We start from the raw sequence: 12766 nt of genomic DNA, 5'->3' as shown, positions 1-12766 counted from the left end.
ATATGTAAAGGGTGAGTGTCATGAGGATAGAGCCAGGCTCTTCTTGGTGACATCCAATGATAGGACAAGGGGAATGGGTGTAAGCTGGAACATAGGAGGTTCCACTTAAATATGAGAAAAAAAAATTAAGGTGAGGGTGGCAGAACACTGGAACAGGCTTACCAGGGGGGGTGTGGAGTCTCCTTCTCTGGAGACTTTCAAAACCTGCCTGGACGTGTTCCTGTGTGACGTGATTTAGGTGTTCCTGCACCAGCAGGGGGATTGGACTAGATGATCACAGAATCACAGAATGACAGAATTGTCTAGGTTGGAAGAGACCTCAAGATCATCGAGTCCAACCTCTGACCTAACACTAACAAGTCCTCCACTAAACCATATCACTAAGTTCAACGATGATCTTTCAAGATCCATTCCAATCCCTAACATTCTGTGGTTCTGTGATTCTGCGATCCAGGTCTGGGGCCCCCAGCACAAGAAGGACATAGACATATTACAATGAGTCCAGAGGAGGGCCACAAAGATGATCAAAGGGCTGTAGCCCTAATTTCTATGAAGAAAGCCTATTTCTATGAAGAAAGGCTGAGAGAGCTGGGGATGTTCAGCCTGAAGAAGAGAAGGCTCCAAGAAGACCTCATTGCATCTTTTCAATACCTAAAGGGGGTTTTAAAAAGGTGGAGAGTGATTCTTTTCTCAGTCGGATAATGACAGGACAAGGAGGAACAGTTTTAAATTAAAAGGGGGGAGATTTAGCTTAGAAGTTAGGAGGAAACTCTTCACTCAGAGGGTGGTGAGGCACTGGAACAGGTTGCCCAGAGAGGTTGTGGATGCCCCATCCCTGGAAGTGTTTAAGGCCAGGTTGGATGGGGCTTTGAGCTGATCTAGTGGGAGGTGTCCCTGCCCATGGCAGGGGGGTTGGAACTAGATGATCTTTAAGGTCCCTTCCATACCAAGCCATTCTATGATTCTATGACTATGTGATACTTTGACAACCATGATGGATACCTGCCCATATACTCCCACATACCTTGCCACCCATAACTATCCTGCCTTTGGGCAGATCTCTGGGTGGTATTCTTAAATAGCTGTTTAACTTTAGACAAAATTCTTCACATTCAACTGTGATACAAATTGTTAGAAGTTAATGACCACCTGAGGGCTGAAATGACCTAAGGCTTTGGTAGAACTCTGTGTCATGCGATGTCTATATGAGAATAACTTCAATGAACTTGAACAGCTATACCAATACAGTACTCAGCATGAAGTGATCTAAGAAAGCCATTTCCTAGTTTAGCTGTGGAAGCAGGTGAGAAGGGAAGGGAAGAGAAGAGAAGAGAAGAGAAATAAAAATGGCATTCATCCTACAATAAGTGTAAAAAATGGTAAATTATATTAGGTTAATGAATATTCAGGATCATTTTAATTAGTGTAAACTTCCTTGTATAGAAGAATCCTACTTAGATATACATTCCCTGTCTTAATTAAATATGCTTTATCATCAATTAATGTTTATAAATCAATTCTAAATAAAGACCACAAGTAGCACTGTTGCTGTCTATTTGGCATCTTTATTATTGAGATGATTATTTTACAGTCCCATTTGGGACTGAAAATAGGTATTTGTAATAAATTTCATTTCAGTAATATTTTATTGATGGTATTCTTGGAAAACCAAAGTCCTCGTTAGAATACATGAGAAAAAAAAAAACAACACTTTTTCCCAGGAATCATTTTAAACATTCACAAACTACACAAAGTAACAAACCCAAATGATACAAAATCTTTCCATCAGATTAAGCATCTCTTCAGTTTGTAACTTCAAATAAGAAATATTCTTTGAAAATCAGTACTACTTATTTTGCATGTGTTATCAGCCTTTGGGGAAACCAACTTGGAAACAGAGGCTATTGAGCAAAAAAAAAGTTTGCTCTCAGATAAAGGTAAAGAGACATGAGACATTTCACTAGTAACAGCATATGAAGTCCTAAAAATGGGTGCCCACTTTCACAGAGCTAGGAAAACTGCCATTCTATCTGCAAGCCACTGAATCATCAAAGATAATACAGAAAAGCTCCACTGGCAACTGACAGAAGCCATTGCTTCTGGAATCAGACAACTCTGAACTCTGATACAAAGAGAAAAGATGGATGAATTACAGGAATAGAGATAAAAGCAGACTTCTGTTCTCATGAGATAAAGTGCATATAGATGTGAAAAAGATTTTTAAAAGTTTCTTCAGAAACAATAAAGGCCAAGAATAAAGATATTGAAATTGCTACTAACCAAGGCAACACAAAAAATGAAGTTCTCAGGGCTGCTAAAAAGGGCCAGGAAAACTGACCTACTTTACGAAGTCCTGAGCAGCTGATACTAGATTTATCCAAATGTGATTATGTTCACAGATCCCTAAGCCTTACAAGACCTAGGAAGATTTGGAAGAGGAAATAAAATAGAAGTACAACAGCAAGCAGAAGCAGGTTAGTTTGCTGTGTTAATGAGTGCCTCCACTGAGGAAGCATAGCCACTCTAATGAAGTATGAGCCATATCATGTAGATACATTCCTAGGAAAGAAGAATCACAAGGATTGATTCAACAGTCAGCCCTAAGGCACAGAGTTCTGTACTCAACCTTTTTTTTTTTTAAGCCTGAAATACATTTTGTCTTTCTTTTCCTTTATTATGCCTGCTTCCTTCCTGAGTAATCCTAAATCAGAGAGTATGAAAGCTAAAGAAAAAGCAAGAGGACTTAGTTAAAATCTCAGTCTACCTAGAAGAAAATCTGTCAGTTTATTATGAGAGCAAAATTTGTATTTATTTTGAAATGCTATGTCACCGCTTTCTTGTTTCAATGAATAAAATTACCAGATTAACAGGTAAAATTATGCACATGTGCTAAATCTGGAACCTAGAGAAAAATACAGAAAAGTTCTGAAATTCACATCCCCTTAGTATGCTAAAAATATATTAATGTCATCAAAGCACCTAAATCTTTGGAATTTTCTCTGTCTGAAAGTACTTCTTAGGCACTCATCACACAAGACAAGACAGAAGAAACAAACCTCATGGAATTTGTACAGTTGATTCATCCAGCATTTCTCCAATCAAAGCACAGCACCTGAATGAAGGCAAAACTAACCTCCCAAAGACTGTTTAGAACATGCTTGGTGTACAAGGGATAGTTCCAACATGGACTGATTGTTCAGCTAATTTCCTTTATGCTATTTTTTTAACAAATTAAAATTATATTCAGTCTATATTATAAACTACACTAAACTAAAACTATGCATATTAAGGCACATGGATATTACACTTTTAAAATTTGTAAGTCTATTAACACTGATAGTGAATTATATTTCTTAATATATAAGCTGATGTTAAAAAAAAAATATTTCTAAGGTAATAAATTGTCAAAGCTCATTTTACAACAAGAGGGATATTTAAAATAGAAAACTGCAATATACTATAACCAAACTACTTTAGGGTAATCCTTCCCTTTTTTTTTCATGGAAGTTTATATGAAATAATAAAGTACTTTGAAAATTGAAGCTAACAAAAAGATTACACTTTAACATTTAACTTCCGTATTTTAAAATATTTCATTGCAGATGTTGCAAAAGCCAAATTATCAGGCATGTTTCGAGTTTGAATAGGCACTTTGCTTTTTCTTTAAAAAAGTACTTACACATCCACAAATAGTACATAATCTTTACTGTCTTCTGGAATTCTACAGGAATGTCTACAGAAAAGTCCTGGTAGAAACATGGACCCACTGGAAAATTCTCAGGAAGAGGTGGCCAGTTATTTTTTCTACCTGCAAATCATAAAAAAACAACAACAACAAACAAAACCCCACCAGCTTTATAATACAGTTTTAACATCTGTATACTAGAAAGATATATGCATCTGGGCTTGTTCAAATTGTTTTATGTACATAAGTTTCACAAGCATATGGATAACTTGGGCTACCAAAACCCAAGAGTTTTATCAGCAATACTCACACAAACTTCAGAAATAAAATATGATGAAATGCAGACAGATCAAGGAAAGTACAATATTTTATCTATATAAAAGACTAAGCAGGCATCTGATGGTTCCTATAAAGTAATAAGAAAAGAGTTTTGACAAAACAGTTAGATTTGAGCAGAAAATCAATTTCTCAGAGTTCCTTGACTTTTAAATACACATTTCCCACCATACTCATATGCTCACTTTGTGGAACACAAAAACTGGGGATTTCAAGGCATTCTCCATCCTCAGAATCCTGATATTTGTAACGCCTGGATATCTCTAACTCTTTGAACTAGTTCCCAATATAGTTTACAGTCAAAGCTTTGCTTAAAAGCCTGTAAGCCTAAAGAAAGGTAATTATTAAAATGGTCTCAACTACAATATGAGAAGATGCTCTACAGCATCAATATATTTTGGTATAAATTGTGGGACAGTGAGAACACAACAAAAGACAGAAGAGTATTAGACACCAAAGATTTCCTGTATGCTGATCTACTCACAGGCTAGAGTATACATTCTGATGAATGCAAGCCATACCAAGTACAGATTCAAAGATTCAGATGAGATAACTACAACAAACCTATATCATAGCATTTAAAATGCTGGATGCAATAGATATGTTTGCCACCATATTGCAAAAGTGGAGCTGACTAGAGACTAACATAAAGGCAAAATTATTTGAAATTCTGATAAGTGTTTGCTTGCAATTTCTATCTTCAAACATAGCTTTACTAGCAGTTCACTTGTTAAGAAAACTTGCAAACCTTACGTACTTGCATTATTTAATTATTTCTTTACCCAGACAAAATGAAGCTGACAGTTCTGACCAAACAGGTCCAAAACACTGAGTATTTGTTGAGTTTTATGCCTCTTCAACTGGACATTTTTACCAGTTCTTTCAGAGCTGGGGGTTTAGAGGGAGCATACAAAAGGTAATCAAGTGATATGCCCATTCATATTAAAAAGTACTTTTCATTTTCTTATATCAAAAATATCTGATAACAATTCAGATCTTTGTTCTACGGTATACAGTTATTTTTCTCAGGGTTGCAAGTTTCAAGATAGTCACAGAAAAATTCAGATATAGTAATTCAGGTTATTATTTGAGAGTAGTATTTGATGTGCTTTTCTACCTTGGTGGAACAGGTTTCAAAATTTTCAACTAAAACTGAAAGACAGTCTTAGTATTTTTCAGACATGCCTAAATGAACTAGCTGAAATAGGAAGCAGCACACTTTAATCAGCTCAAGTGCACTACTGCACGGGACCTGAACAGAGAGAACCAAAGGCATTGAGCTGAGAAGACCCACAAGCTTTGAGATCTTTCCACTGTGGTCAGTTGCATACAATGACAGTGTCCTAGGTGTGCAGCCAGCATCATAACTTGAATGCAAATAACTAGAGTACTATTGCAAAAGACCTTGCCCTGTGATCAATATGCTTCTACAGTGTTTTGAAAGGAGTTTAAATGACTGTGCAAAAGAAAAAAAAATCAAAAGGAAAAAAATATTGTTCTCCTCAGTCACAACATACAATTCCTGATTTGCAGCATCTTTTACACAGTCATTTGGTAAAAACCTAACACCCTCTTTAAAGCTTTAAGAGCTCTCTCTTCTCTGTTCAGCCTTCCTAAAGAATCCTTTAGATTCTTCATGCACTCTTCAAGTCCTTTGATGTGAACAACTGAAACTTAATAACAGAGCAAATACCATTTAAAAATATTCTGAAACATGTATTGGGTATCAGAGTTATAGTCCCTAAGATACAGATGAAAGTAATTAAACTGTCAGTAAAGCCTGGAAGAGACAAGTAATCAATCCAGACCATCAATATAAATTAGTGAAATTAGGTGAAGGGCGATATATGGAGAAGGAAATGAAAAAAATCACCAGAAAAGCATAATCTTGGAGAATAGGTACAGAGATTTAATAAAGAGACTGGAAAAAATAATACAGAGAAAAATAAAAATGGTTTAATGAAGGGACCATGATTCTTTTCCTTAGAAGAATACCAATTCCTCACTCCCAAATCCCCTACCATATGACTGGTAGAAAATTCCATGAGGATTTTGAATCACTAAACAGTTATGCAATCTGGAATTGTACCTCTGTATGTTCCAATATTTCAGAACAGGAAAGTTCTTCTGCAGCAATACTGACAGCAGATAAATCAGAGATGTTATTTATGAAGTTACATTTAATTCTTCCCAAAATGCTCCATTTCAATTCAATAGTATTACTTGGATATTAACCCAGAATAAAATTAGTTGATAGTAGAGTACAATATGTAATAATGACACATTTAAATATTTTTGCTGTGAAAATTTGTACAGGACAGTTTTTATTCACTTTATGCACTGTTCTAAAGGAGATACATTTTTCTCTTCGTGAAGAGATTATAAAAAACCCTCTTTGATTTGCTTTACAATGTCACTGTAAAACTAAAATAGTTTCTGAGAAAATGTGAAATTTCTGCAGTTTTAAAAAGTAATTTTTTCATGCATACCCCTCTGCTGATTGAGACCCTGCATTGCCCTTTCTCTGCGATCTAGTTCAGCTGCTTTTCTTTCCAGTTCTTCTTGACGCTTTAACAGTTCTGCCTGGGCCAAAGCATGCTCCTGAACAAAACAAGCATTGTTAGATATTGATAAAAAATACAAACACAAGATAAATATTCCAAGTCTATTTTCTATAATTAAGCATCTCCATTTATGGATGAAGACCGACCTACTATTGCATAAATTCATGAAATAAGTGACTTCTAAAAGGCAATATTAATTTTCATAAAGCAACACTTATTTATAAAAGACTATTCAAGAAGTGTGTAATTACAATTAAAAGCATTATAGTGCCTGAAAGTTATACACAAACCTTTGCAATTTGTGCATAAGCAGGTGGTTCTTCCGCTGGTTTCATTATTGCTGTCTGAGTACTGGGTACATCAGGTATTTTCACATTTCCTGAAAGAGGCTAAGAAAACAAGAGACAATTATTGGGAAACAGTCTCCCATTCTAATAACCATATTTTCATTAAGTATATAAGAACTAATCCAGTTGTTTTGAAAAAAAAGTGTTACCGATAAACTGAAAATCTAATATGCTGCCTGCAATATTTACAACTGTCCTGGTTTCATTTAGGACAGAGTTAATTTTTTTCCTAGTAGCTGGTAGAATGCTATGTTTTGGCTTAGGATGAAAAGAGTGCTGATAACATGCCGATGTTTTAATTGTTGCAGAGCAGTGCTTACATCAAGCCAAGGACTTTTCAACTTCTCACTCTGTCCTGTGGATGCGGTCTACCTTGACTTCAGTAAGGCATTTGACACTGTCTCCCGTAACATCCTCATAGACCAGCTCAGGAAGTGTGGATGACTGGACGGTGAGGTGGATTTACAATTGGCTGGATGGCAGAGCTCAGAAGGTTGTGCTTAGTGGTGAGGAATCTAGTTGGAGGCCTGTAGCCAGCAGTGTCCCCCAGGGGTTGTACTGAGTCTGGCTGGGATGTTAACTTTCCCTGCAGCAGCCCATACAGTGCTGTGCTTGCCACACTTGTGGCTAGAACAGCAGTGGTATCACACCAGTGTTGTGTCTGCTGCTGAGCAATGCTGGCACAGCATCAGGACTCTCTCTAACCCTCCTAGGGGGTGGGCAAAAAAGTGAGAAGAGAAACATCACCAGGGCAGCTGACCTAAACCAACCAAAGGGATATTCCATACCATATGATGTCACACTCAGCAATAAAAGCTGGAAAAAGGAAGAAGAGGGGAGGAGTGGGCTCTTGTGAAAACGTCAGTCCTCCTCCCGAACACTGGCTACGTGCGTTGAGGCCCTGCTTCAAGGACGTGGTCAATCATCGCTCATTTGTGGGAAGTAGAGAGCAATTTCTTTCCTCTGCACTTCCACATAGCCTTTATTTGTTTGTTTGTTTGTTTTCCCTTTTCCCCTTTCCCTTTTTTTTTTTTGCCTTTAGTTAAATTGTTTAGTTAATAATAATCTTCCCTTAATATTTTTTTTCCTTTAATTAAATTATCCTTATCTCAACCTGTGAGTTGTTCTTTTCTTTACTTCTTCCCCTCCTCATCTAGGGAGGGGGAGTGAGAGAGCGGTTGTGGTGTTTAGCTGCCTAGCACGGTAAAACCACCACAGGGGGCAGTACTGGGTCCAGTTCTGTTCAACTTATTCATCAATGACCTGGACGAAGTCCAGGTGCAAGAAAAAGTAGAGAGAAGAGTTTCTAAGAGAATCAGAGGTAGTAAGGAAATGGTAAGAAAAATCAGGTATCTGTCTCAACATCGTTTGTTATTTTTTCATAGAATCATAGAATGGCTTACGTTGGAAGGGACCTTAAAGACCATGTAGTTCCAACCAACCTGCCATAAGCAGGGACACCTCCCAGTAGATCAGGTTGGCCAAGGCCCCATCCATCTTGGCTTTGAAGACCTCCAGAGATGGGACATGCACAACATCTCTTGACAATCTGTTCCAGTGACTCACTACCCTCACAGTGAAGAATTTCTTCCTAATGTCTAATGTAAATCTCTTTTCATTTAAAGCCATTCCCCTTTGTCCTATCACTATCTACACAAGTATAGAGTCCTTCTCCATCTTTTTTATAAGAATCCTTTAAGTACTGAAAGACCATGATGAGGTCTCCCCAGAGCCGCCTTTTCTGTACGCTGAACAGACTCTCTCACCCTTTCTTCGCAGGAGAGGTACTCCAGCCCCTTAATCATTTGACACCCCAAATGGGGGTGGACCCCCTCCCCTGTCGCTGTCAGGCAGAGGGAGGGGACCTAGGAGTTGAGGAGGAATGGAGACAGGTCTCTGCTCAACATCACAGGCAATGCCCCCCCACTACCAGCCCCACCTTCCCAGGTGCCCTTACACAACAGGTTTGAGGCCCTAGAGCTTGAGAGACCAGTAGCTGAGGAAGAGGTAGAAAGTCTACCCAGGAGGATGCATAGGGTGAGGAAGTCGACTCCATGCCTCAGGACTGCCTCCACCAAGAAAGAAAGAAGGGTGATTGTTGTGGGCGACTCCCTTCTCAGGGGAACAGAGGGCCCTATTTGTCGGCCTGACCCTACCCATAGGGAAGTCTGCTGCCTCCCTGGGGCCAAGGTCAGGGACATTGCCAGAAAGCTTCCCAACCTGGTTTGCCCCTCTGACTATTATCCTCTTTTGATAGTCCAGGCTGGCAGTGATGACATTGAAGAAAGAAGCCTGAAGACCATCAAACGGGACTTTAGGGGACTGGGACGGTTAGTGGATGGAGCAGGAGTACAGGTGGTATTTTCGTCTATCCCTACGGTGGCAGGGAGGGGTACAGAGAGGACATGGAAAACTCACCTGATAAACACGTGGCTCAGAGGCTGGTGCCAACACAGAAATATTGTGGTTTTTTTTGAAAATGGGGCGCTTTACTCAGCACCCAGCCTGATGGACGCAGACGGGTCCCTATCTCTAAGGGGAACACAGATCCTAGCCCAGGAGCTGGCGGGGCTCATTGAGAGGGCTTTAAACTAGGTATGAAGGGGGATGGGGCTGAAACAAGGCTTGTTAGAGCTGTGTGCCAGGGGGAGCAATGGCAAGGCTGGGGGAGAAGGCAATGGCCCAGCTGAAGTGCATCTACACTAATGCACGCAGCATGGGTAACAAACAGGAGGAGCTGGAAGCCATCGTGCGGCAGGCAGGCTATGACTTGGTTGCCATCACGGAAACGTGGTGGGACCACTCTCATGACTGGAGTGCTGCAGTGTCTGGCTATAGGCTCTTCAGAAGGGACAGGCAGCATGGAAGGGGTGGTGGTGTGGCTCTCTATATTAGAGAGAGTTTTGATGTCATGGAACTTGAGGCTGGGAATGATAAGGTTGAGTCCCTGTGGGTTAGGATCAGTGGGAAGGCCAACAAGGCAAGCATCCTGGTGGTGGTCTGTTACAGACCACTGAACCAGGATGAGGAGATGGATGAGGAGTTCTACAGGCAGCTGACAGAAGTTGCGAAATCTTCAGCGCTTGTTCTTGTGGGGGACTTCAACTTCCCAGATATATCCTGGAAGCACAACACAGCCCAGAGAAAGCAGTCTAGGAGGTTTCTGGAGGGCGTGGAAGATAGCTTCCTGACGCAGCTGGTTAGTGAGCCTACCAGGGGAGGTGCCCCGCTAGACCTTCTCTTCACAAACAGAGAAGGACTGGTGGGAGATGTGGTGGTTGGAAGCTGTCTTGGGCAGAGTGACCATGAAATGGTAGAGTTCTCCATTCTTGGCGAAGCCAGGAAGGGGACCAGTAAAACCGCTGTATTGGACTTCCGGAGGGCTGACTTTGAACTGTTCGGGACACTGGTTGGCAGAGTCCCTTGGGAGGCGGTTCTGAAGGACAGAAGAGTCCAGGAAGACTGGGTGCTCTTCAAGAAGGAAATCTTAATGGCACAGGAGCGGTCTGCCCCCACGTGCCCAAAGATGAGCCGGCGGGGAAGAAGACCGGCCTGGCTGAGCAGAGAATTGTGGCTTGAGCTTAGGAGAAAAAAGAGGGTTTATAATCTTAGGAAAAGAGGGTGGGCCAATCGGGAGGACTATAAGGATCCTGCGAGGCAGTGCAGGGACAAAATTAGACAGGCCAAAGCTCATCTGGAGCTCAATCTGGCTACTGCCGTTAAAGACAAGAAAAAATGTTTTTACAAATACATCCATGTAAAACGGAGGACTAAGGAAAATCTCCATCCTTTACTGGATGCAGGGGGGAACTTGGTTACAAAAGATGAGGAAAAGGTGGAGGTGGTTAATTGTTGAGGGATTTTTGAAACAGCAAAGATCCCATGGCTTGCTGCAGCTGAGCAAACCAAGCTACCAGGACAACTATGAAAACTTCCCATGACATTGTTCCCACATCACCCAACTGAGGAATTTAGAAAAATATTGTTGCCAGCTGCTGGCTTCAAGGACAAAATTGGTGATTGATTGATAGAGATTGTGGTGAGACATGGAGACTGATTGATTGATAAAGATCGCAGTGAGACGCGGAGATTAATTGATTGATACGGATTGCGGTGAGACACGAGAACAAAGTAATCGCGGTGAGATGCGGGAAAGTGCCGTAATTGCGGTGAGACGAGGGACATCCGGGATCGAGTTGCTACGGGAGATCGGAGGCGTCAGTGAACAACGGCAGACGACTGCCACCGTGTGGCGAGTTGGCACATAGCGGAGGGGTGGAGATCACGACTCTGCAGCCCGTCTGATGTAACCATGGAGGAAGCAGCTGTGCAGCTTCTCTCTTGCATTCTCTCTAAGAGAGGCATATCTTGCAATGTAAAAAAAGATCAAATCCTTGGTACACTGGGCCCAGAAGAAGGGTTTTCTAAAGGAAATCCTCCTAATTTTTAGCCCAGATGAGTGGCGGCTCATAGGAGATCATTTACGGGATACAACCATCTCAAGTGGAAAGTTCGATAAAGATCTATGTACGACCTGGCTTGCAGTGCTTAACGCGCTGTGTGGTATAAAACCCAAACGGCAGCCGGCTATGGCAGCGGCGCAAGCTTTCTCAGTACTGTCTGGGACTGACAGACCACCGAGTATGAAACCTGAGACCTCAGGAATGCAGCTGACATGATCTTTATCATCGGTTCCTGCACCCACCCTGGTTCGGGGTATGACCTCTCCAATAAATCAATCGGCGGCAGAAATAACAGACTGCTGATGGGGAGTGGGGACTGCCCTCCCCACCCCCCGCGTTGGAAAATCTTGATAAAGCTGTGCTGCCAGCATCGGTGCCGCTGCCAGGCAGCAATAAATCCACTCAGGATGCCAATGAGAGGTGCAGCAGCAGCTTGCGAAAATCGACCTTCACTGAAGGAGCTGATGGGTACAATGCAAAGAAAACAAGACCTGATTAAACAGACTGGAGACTCAGCTAGCAAAACAGAAACAGCTGAGGATTGAGGAACTCAAAATTGTTCAAGAGGAAGCTGCCAAGATCAAGGAGTGGGTAACATCTAAGCTGAGAGAGCTTGAGCTAGAAAACTACCACCTGAAAAACTGTAATCAGAGGCTGATGGAGCAAATTAAAGCCCTTCAGGATACATTGCAAGGTATGACCAGCATTTCTCCCTTTAAATCTCTTTGGAGCTGTAATTCTCTGAAGTCCAGAGCAACACAGACTTCTTTACCTGAGAAGATAGACCAGAAATCTATGCTTCTTGCACCTGGTTTCAGGCAACTATGTCAAACAAGACCTACCAAACGTGTCTTCTCTACAACAAGCATCGTCCTTGCCAATGACACCTTCACTGAGGATGGAGAGGACAAATCTCTGCTTTCTCAGAACACACTGAAGCTCGTGTCTGACCCATCAAGCTGGAATGTCTCTGCAGAAAAAGACATATTTTCAACCATAAGCTCTGAACACAGGTTAGGGTGTTCTGATCCTGTGTCTCTGCACCCTCCAGCTGAGCCCACAAAAATCCTTGAGGCTTTGACTTTCTGGTCTTCACTAGAGGGAAACCATTGCACTGTGAGCACCTTGCAACAAGTGTCTTTGCACGGAGCCGGCCCCTCTGATGATCTGAGTGCCAGGTTCCGTTCCCACCAACTGTATTCCACTTCCTCAGGAGAAATAATGAGCATGCTTGAGGGCACCCTCCAGACTGCTGGGCCACCCCTGGCTGTGTCAACGTAAGCTGTTACAGCAGGTTCCATCTGTCCAAGGAGGGACAGGTGCTCCGACGTCATACGTGATGCTTTCATAGAGGGGCATAGGCATGCGACA

General features: G+C 41.5%; 1 protein-coding gene and 1 long non-coding RNA gene across 5 annotated transcripts in view; one reads left to right on the top strand and one right to left on the bottom strand.

Annotated features, from left to right (window-relative positions):
* The window catches only part of LOC311426402, a 579678-nt gene that overhangs the window by 17175 nt on the left and 549737 nt on the right, over positions 1-12766 (top strand). The window lies entirely within an intron of this gene.
* LOC311426323 (secretory carrier-associated membrane protein 1-like) overlaps positions 1-12766 on the bottom strand; it is a 145490-nt gene that overhangs the window by 36207 nt on the left and 96517 nt on the right. For all 4 annotated transcript variants that reach the window (XM_084502756.1, XM_084502755.1, XM_084502757.1 and 1 more), the window contains 3 exons: positions 6876-6974; positions 6511-6622; positions 3680-3808 (listed from right to left, as the gene is read on the bottom strand). In XM_084502756.1, the coding sequence (XP_084358882.1) occupies positions 3680-3808; positions 6511-6622; positions 6876-6974 (340 nt within the window). The remainder of the gene's footprint in view (positions 1-3679; positions 3809-6510; positions 6623-6875; positions 6975-12766) is intronic.

Source organism: Aythya ferina, assembly GCF_964211825.1.
Source record: "Aythya ferina genome assembly, chromosome: W".
Lineage (NCBI taxonomy): Eukaryota > Metazoa > Chordata > Aves > Anseriformes > Anatidae > Aythya > Aythya ferina.
The sequence above is the reverse complement of the archived record's forward strand: the minus strand, read 5'-3'. Positions and strand labels throughout refer to the sequence as shown.